General features: G+C 37.3%; 1 protein-coding gene across 1 annotated transcript in view; it reads left to right on the top strand.

The window, feature by feature from the left end:
• The first annotated feature begins 1993 nt into the window (after window positions 1-1993).
• The window catches only part of LOC308685856 (protein FAM107B), a 38251-nt gene continuing 31281 nt past the window's right edge, over window positions 1994-8963 (top strand). The window contains exon 1 of the mRNA XM_081357913.1: window positions 1994-2401. Within this exon, the coding sequence (XP_081214039.1) occupies window positions 2378-2401 (24 nt within the window). The 5' untranslated portion in view covers window positions 1994-2377. The remainder of the gene's footprint in view (window positions 2402-8963) is intronic.

The raw sequence follows: 8963 nt of genomic DNA, 5'->3' as shown, positions 1-8963 counted from the left end.
GCAAAAGGACAGATAACAAAGATAACAAAAATATGCAATATAGCTGCCATTTACAGTATTACTGTATGTGAAAATACAAAATATACAAACAGAAAAGGCCATCTTCTAATCTGCCCGGTCTTCTGCATTTGTCCACGTTCTCATCCACATCACACCTGATATCTTCCCTGGCAAGGCATCTTGGGAAGAATCTTTTACAGTAACATGCCTTATCCACCCCTGGCAGTGTTCAGCTGTGATGTCTTGGTATGCAGCATCTTTTGCATACAGGAGGGACATTTGGTCCTGTGGACTATGGTCAAAAACCTTTCATCTCCAGGCTGAGAAAACTCCTCAAAGGGGTTGAGGAAAGGGAAGTAAGGGACAAGGGAAATGGACATCATCCTCTGATGGGCGTCACACCAGGCTGTGACTAGACGGGAATGGTGGAATGCCACATTGTCCCATATTTGCATAACTTCAATCAGCTGTTTCTCACTAGCAATGGAATAATGTGAAAATACAAAATATACGAACAGAAAAAGCACCAGAATAAAAAAAAGAGTCATCTTCTAATTATTTGCATAATTCAATCAGCTGTTTCTCAGTAAGAATAGAATAAAATACAGGGGATATATGTGTTTCAGTTCACAATATAAGCAGCTGTTTACCTTGACTTTATCCTGTAAGGTTAGGTTTAGAACATGGTGTTATCTGTTCTGACATACAGTGTTAAAGCACTGGTAAATTTGGCAGTAGAAATCCATTGTTTTGTTCTTGTTTGAGCTTGTGTGTAAAAGAAGTTCAAGCATTTTAAATTTGTGTTAATTGTATGCATTTTGTGTTAAAGCAGCAATAAATGTGTTAATAGTATAGCTTACACAGGCGGATGTAGTGCTAACTGTGTTAAGAGTTTAGGAAACTTGTTAAATGTATTGAAAAAACTGTCATAGTGATTGTAAAAAACTGTAATTGTTTTGAGAACTGCATTAACTGTTGTGCAAATGTAAATAGTGTTCTGAGAAATGCACCAAAGCGACTGAGAAAAACTGTAATAAATTGACAGTTAGTTAAGTTATTATTTCTTAATAACTTGTGCTTATTTTGTGTTTCAAAACCTGATAAATCAACATATTGAGAATAATTTTTTATATATATTCTACCCTTAATTTTAAGTACAAACAGAACCATATTTGGTGTTTGATTAAGGTGTGCAAACTCACAGGTTTGATCTCCAGAAGCAAGTGTTCATCAAAGAAAAATCTGAGCATCCCCAGCAGATGGCAGTACTGCTCTGTTTGTCTTAGTATGATAGATAGATAGATAGATAGATAGATAGATAGATAGATAGATAGATAGATAGATAGATAGATAGATAGATAGATAGATAGATAGATAGATAGATAGATAGATAGATAGATAGATAGATAGATAGATAGATAGATAGATAGATAGATAGATAGATAGATAGATAGATAGATAGATAGATAGATAGATAGATAGATAGATAGACTTGTTAATTAAACTGTTGTTTAAAATTATTATCACACTTGCAAGTGTCAGTCTTGTGTCTAAAATTAAATAGTTAAATTATAAAATTAAGTGGTTAATTTGGTATTTTTTAATGTGTTTTGCATAAAAAAGCAAACAAATCAGCCTTTTTAAAAAGTATTACGGCACATGCCGGATTATACTAATTAATACACTTTACAGAAAATGAAAATAACATTGCTCATATACAATGCAATTATCACCTGACATTAATGTGATTAGAATGTGATTAGACCGGCTCACTTTCCTGGGCCATGGCTAGATTCCCACATTTCTCCATATGTAAAAACAAAGCAGACCACCCATGTCTTGATAATCGCGGCAAAAATCAGACCCCATTCCCTGAATTCTGACAGTTATTCTGAGTCCATCCCACCATGAGCCTTTCCCAAGACTTCCTTCTCTGTCACCGCCAATTAGCATAATCTTGAGGCAGTGGATAAATCCTGTAAGGAAAGCAGAGTAACAGGTGCCACGGATGGTCTGGTTTACTCTGACTCAGTTTGATTCCAGTTTGTTTAAAGCTAAGAAACCCAAGATGACAAAACAGCTACCTCAAGTTTACAACCTGGTCCTTTTCGTCAAGCCAAAGAATGTCAGAGAGACTTAGTCATTTTAATCTAACCCAACTAGTCACTTTTGCCAGACTATCCCACGTCTGATCTGCCAGGGAGAGCGAGAGGGTTTTTCTGTCTTCACCCCCTCCCTTCCTCCTTCCCTCCCTGGTGGAGCCCAAGTGGACACGGATCAAGTCGAGGAGAAGAGTAGATTTTGAACTCACAAGGAAATCTCTGAAATCTGGGCCTAGCGGACATACAGCAACCTCATCCCACCCCAAAGTCTCAGCATGGGGGCGTCCTATGGCAAAAAAGTAAGTATGCTTAGTCATTTTTGTTAAGCAGTTTGGGTAACTGAGGTACTGGTGAGTGGAAGACACAGGCCATGGCTTGTTTTTTAGCACTTGACTTGTCTTAAGAGAGTCTTATGGTTTGTTTACATCCGAATCATTAGCATTCAAGGCACTGCTATTTTGTCTTTGATTGTTAAGATTGACCAATTGAAACATCAAACTTTTTTCAATGTAACCATTTAATGTGTGAATGAGTGCTGATTTTAACGTTATTTTCTTTGTTATAGTCAACATTCATGATAACGCTTTGATACTTTCAAATTAACACTTGTTTAAAAAGTCTAAAAGAGCATTTGAGTCCAGGACGGTAAATGCTGTTTACGGTTGGCGCAATATGAAGCGGAATTGCTCTCATTTCCATGAGTTTGGGATTAACCCAAGAGCCCATTGTTGGTGTTTTGAATGTTTAGGCCATTTCAAGTGAAGTATTGGAGTAGTAACACTGACAAATATTTGAGCTATGGGGCGGGGTGCATGCTGGGAAGGTGTGGTGGTGACTGAAGTTGACTCATTGCTCAGTGCTGCTAGTGACAGCTGACAGCTGCTGTAGAGAGGGTTACTAGAGGATTATAGGATACAAGAGCCTCTTCTGATTACCTATGTGTGAGCCATTTGACTGTACAATCAAGCGTCAGGTTTATTAGGGTGAGGAGACACAGTCAGAATTAAATACATCTTGATCCATATCACGGATAAGGAGCTGTTCTGTATAGGCATGCAGTTACATGTTCTGTGAATTAGCAGGTTATTGACCAATCTTCATCCAGAAAAGGGCTGTTACTTAAAAGCATTGTGAGCCAAGTTGATCATATTAGAGAATGTTGGTGGCAATGGTTCTACGATCTAGTTAGTCTTACAATGCTTTTGAGCCCTAGACAATAGTTGTCTAATTGTGAAAACATTACTAGGCGTATTGTGTCTGTGGATGTTTCATTGGGCACTTTTATGTGACCAGGAGTTGATTTTTACTAAAATTAATGTATTGCCCCCACTTTTTTCTTTTTGCTATATGAGAATCACATTAAAAGTAACTTTATCATGATCTTGATCATTTATTTGTGCTACTTTTCATATGCCTTTTATGTATAGACTTGTCTTTGCCCGTGTAAAAAGACCAAATAAAATTCACTTGCAGGCAGAATATTTAAAGTAATTAAAGTCAAATATAAGGTAATTCAGCCACATTAGGCAAAACGTGTGAAAATAATGTGAAATTTTGGTGCATTTACTAGCTAGCTAGCTTTGAAGTTAATGTGTAATTTTGTGTATTTAGGATGCATAAAAATGCTAGCTATGAAGTTAACCATATCATGGGGTGGGGCTTTTTCTTATTTTTTATAACTTTCATAATAATAATAATAACAAACTGACAAAAAGAAAAAGTGTGTATTTGACAAAAAGAAAAAGTGTGTCCCAATATTTTTCCCTTCATTCTAGCAGCGGGGCAGAGGTCATGGATTTATGCTGATTTACTTTCAAGACACGCTATCAAAAAGCAGCCAATAATACTCTAGCAATGACCTTGCGAATTCCTCTCCATGTCCCACATGCAGACTGGAGCCAGACCAATTCAGTATCCCGTAATCAGACGGAATATCGACTTAAGGTTCACAGCCGTCTCATTCCGTTCAACCAGCATGGCGGATCATGCAGCCTGTCCTTCAAAACTTACAGTATATCTGAAGTAAAGCAAGAATGGTGGCCCCCGGTGAGCAGATTGTTGTTTTGATAGTCCAGCAGTTATTGGAATGTGAGTTCTTCAGTAATGTCTAAGGTGCAGCAGAGAAACCAGTGCTCAGTGAGAGATGAAAATGTCAGCTTGTCAGAGCTGTAATTTCACCCTCTCTGCCAGCTTCCGGGACTCTTGGCATGAGCTGAATACCTAGACAGGACCTCGCAGTTATAGACCCTCACATTACAAGACCCCTCTTTCCCTTTTTCAAATAGGCTGTTGAACTGAGGCCTAACTTGAAGAGAGATCATTTGTGATTGTTAAAGTCCCCCTGTAGTCAATCATTTTATCCCTTAAAGGGGTCATATAATGTCATTTTTGTACAAGCTAATATGATTCTTTAGGGTCTAAATTAAAAGTTTGTAATATACTTTAATTAAAAATTCTCATTAGTATTGTAAGAAAACACTCATTTTACCTGGTCAAAAACAGCTCTGTTTTCAGCACGCCGTTTGAGTGCATGTGTCTTTAAATGATAATGCGCTTTGCTCACCCCGCCCCTCTGTTCTGTGCGTACACCGTTTGTAATAACACAATAACACAATAACCATAACGTGTCGTTCATTAAAAACGTGGGATTATGAATTATATTGAGAACGTCATACATAGAAAACAATGCCGTAATGTACCCTGAGTGTAAAAATAGCCACATTCATCGTGAAGCGTGCAAGCTATTTGCAAAGATTAATATAAAGATTAATATAAAGGTCAATAAAACGTTACACTCACTTGTTCTTCTGGAGGTTCAGCAGGAACACGAATAGTTGGTACCGACCCTTTTTTCAGGAGCAGCTTCTTAACAAATAACCAGCTTTTTACTGATCCTCGTTTGTAAAGCAGTCTGGTGAAATGATTCGCGCAAACATGACAGCATTGACGTTGATCGTGGGGAATATTCCCTTCGAAAAACAAACTCAGCCACTGCGTCTTCAGCGGTTCGGATTTAGGGACATCAACATGACTGCTGTGTTCCTTATTACACTCAAGAACAGAATACCACAATCGTTAGACGCCATTCTACTCAGCACTCCAGCTATCAACAATGAACGCGCCTGTCGGCGCATGCTATGATTGACAGCTCGCTCACGAGGGCGCGAGGGCGGGTCTGTGTTTGAAACGCTGCTGTCAATCAGCCATCGTGGGAGGGGCGTCGATTTTGTGACGTCACAATATCGAACAGCTTGATTTGAGACAGGAGGAAACATATAAGAAGATTAAAAAAAAAAAACACTGGATGGATTTTTATCGTTTTATGATGGTTGTGTACAGGCACTGTCAACACACATTTCAGTACAATCAACTTGTAAAAGTGCATGTACCATTAAATGACCCCTTTAAAACTCACCTTTAATCACCAAAATGACATATTTAAACTTTTTTTTTCGTTTTGTTTTTGTCATGCCTTGAAGTAGCTTGAATGTAACTCTACACCCTTGCCTCATTTAGTATACGTGGTTCTATGAATATGCAAATGAGCCCCGCCTCCACTCGTTGACGATCACACGTTGACCTGATTGGTTACAAGGTAGTTTGTCAGAAACACCAACGATTTCAAAGCGCGTTTTTGAGACTGTCTTTGGTTCACTGCAGTTTTATGGACAAAATACTCAGCAACGGTGTTGACTTATGAATTTGCATGTTTTTTTTTTTTTTTAAGCACATTAAAAACACCACATAGTCATAAAAACAACTTCAAAAGCTTGATTTTCACCACAGGGGGACTTTAATATAACCTAATGCAGAAACATGCTCTGTTTTGTTGGGTCTAGTAAACACAATTGATTTCGTTAAAACTTTGTTCTGAGTTCATCCTGTTACAAGCTTTATTCCACTGGAGCGTGTGTCTCCACTGTGGCATTTCATGCATGGGTGAGATGAGACGCACCTGCTCAAAGCTCACTCAATCACGAGTGAATATGGAGTGATGGGGAAACTGGTTGTAATCCAAGCAAATGAAATCTTGCGAAAAATATGTAGGCCTATACTTTTTTGGAGTATAAAGGTATACTTTTAAAGGAACACTCCACCGTTTTTTTAAATAGGGCTTATTCACCTTCTTTCCTACATTTAGATAGGTGGGCAAATGCATTTTTGTCTCAGTGCATGCATTGTTTTAGTTTGACAGGGTCGGTGCTAGCTTAGCTTAGCATAATGAATGGAATCCTTTGTTGCCAGCTAGCATGTCCTGAGTAAAAGTAATAAAAAAATTAAATAAAAAAAACCCACCTAATTACTTCTTGTGGCCTGCGTATTCACAACGAGTACAAATAGCGATGCCGATTAACACTAGGCGATTTCCTAGGCAGATATTGACTTACAGTGCTATGCATAAGTTTAGACACCCATGCTAAAGTTGACTAAAAAGAGGAATAAAAAATCAGCTTTTGGAAATTGAACTTAATGCCTTAATTAAAAAAAATTGGAAAAATCCAACCTTTAAGGACACCAATTTTCTTTGTGAATGAATAATGTATCGTAAATAAATAAATGTTCTTCCTTAAAATACAGGGTGCATAAGTCTGGACACTCCTATGTTAAATTCCCATAGAGGCAGGCAGATTTTTATTTTTAAAGGCCAGTTACTTCATGGATCCAGGATACTATGCATCCTGATAAAGTTCCCTTGGCCTTTGGAATTAAAATAGCCCCACATCATCACATAGCCTTCACCATACCTAGAGATTGGCATGGAGTACTTTCCATAAGATCATCTCTCAATGCAAATCAAACCAGCTATTAAGCTAACTGAAATAAAACCATGCCAATATCTAGGTATGGTGAAGGCTATGTGATGATGTGGGGCTATTTTAATTCCAAAGGCCAAGGGAACTTTATCAGGATGCATAGTATCCTGGATCCATGAAGTAACTGGCCTTTAAAAATAAAAATCTACCTGCCTCTATGGGAATTTAACATAGGGGTGTCCAGACTTATGCACCCTGTATTTTAAGGAAGAACATTTATTTATTTACGATACATTATTCATTCACAAAAAAATTGGTGTCCTTAAAGGTTGGATTTTTCCTGTTTTTTTAATTAAGGCATTAACTTCAATTTCCAAAAGATGATTTTTTATTCCTCTTTTTAGTCAACTTTAGCATGGGTGTCTAAACTTATGCATAGCACTGTATATATTAAGGACTATATTAGGGGGAAGCACAGGCGAAGCACTGCTACTTGGGCATGATATCTCTGCGCCCAAGTTGCAGTGCTTCGCCTGTGCTTCCCCCAATATAGTCCCAAGTCAATATCTGCATAGGAAATCGCCTAGTGTTAATCTGCATCGCTATTTGTACTCGTTGTGAATACGCAGGCCACAAGAAGTAATTAGGTGTTGTTGTTTTTTTATATATATATTACTTTTGCTCAGGACATGCTAGCTGGCAACAAGGGATTCCATTCATTATGCTAAGCTAAGCTAGCGCCGACCCTGTCAAACTAAAACAATGCATGCACTGAGACAAAAATGCATTTGCCCACCTATCTAAATGTAGGAAAGAAGGTGAATAAGCCATATTTCAAAAAACGGTGGAGTGTTCCTTTAAGTATTTTCGTTTGTACTGCAACTAGTGAACTTATAGGTATACTGATAGTTTACTAGTCAAATACATTTTTTGGTTTATGAAAGTACAAGTATACTTGTAAATTTAATTTAAGTGAACATAACATCATACTTAAAGTTTATTATTTATATATTATAAAAAAAATCTATAGGTATTAATATTATTTTATACTTGAAATATACCTTTAACTGTACTTTAACTCTTTCCATTAAAAAAAAAAACTTATAGCTTCATGCATTCTTTTTTATCAACACTGGAATTTGGGTAAGTTTCATTGAAAAAATCAACATTTTAAACATGAAGTTGAGAATTACTGAGCATTATGCAGTAAACAGCACACTCGGTTCCATTCCAAACATAGCCTCTGTTTTGACATTTTACGTGCTTTGGGTGGAAACTATTTAGGAACAATAAAGCTCAGGCTGATCTTGGATGTGCATCTCTGCTCCTAAATTATAATGAGTAACAACAAAGCTGGTCTAGGATCAGGATTAATACGGCTACTTCAGCCAACTCCTGAGCAGAGCACTTGCATGTGATTTCCCTACTGCTAAATGGGATGTCAAGTTGTGCTAATGCTTCCTGTGCCAGAGACCTACTGAGGAAGATTAGACCAATCAGACAAATCCTTTCTAAATGATCCAACAGTCAAGCTAAAAATAATTACACGCTCTGGGATGGAATTTAACTCTGAAAGTACAGGTGTTTATGTGTTATGTAAAAGTTGTCAAATGTCTAATACGTTCAAAAGTTTAGTCACGTTTTTGTTTTTTAATAAATGGACTAAAGTAGCTTTTGTAAAGGTGCACAAGGTGTTTATTTGCCTGTTTGTCTTCCACTCACTGAGTCATCAGTGATGTTGGACTTCTGACATCTAGTGGTGTGGATGAAGCATCACGCAAAAGCAAGTTTTCAGTTACCATTGCCATCGTAATACGATGACGGTCGTACTGTTTTTGTCACCCATGATTCATTCATTCCACAATTAAAAGTGAGGCTGGTCATGTGATTTCAACATAACAGCCACCATGATGAGGCGACCCGCTTTATTGGCTACTGATATGACTGGTCTTTGTTTCTCATAGTGCATCTTTAAGTTACACCAGGTTGATTTTATAATGAACTAGTTATAATTAGCTATATAGTTTTATTTGTTGTGTTATTTTTCTGCTGTACACCAAATATGAGCTTTTATTAATAAAGGAAAGCATTAACATTACAGTAGCTT

Source organism: Scardinius erythrophthalmus (genome assembly GCF_964197995.2).
Source record: "Scardinius erythrophthalmus genome assembly, chromosome: 25".
NCBI classification, from domain to species: domain Eukaryota; kingdom Metazoa; phylum Chordata; class Actinopteri; order Cypriniformes; family Leuciscidae; genus Scardinius; species Scardinius erythrophthalmus.
This window is presented reverse-complemented; position numbering and strand designations above follow the sequence as displayed.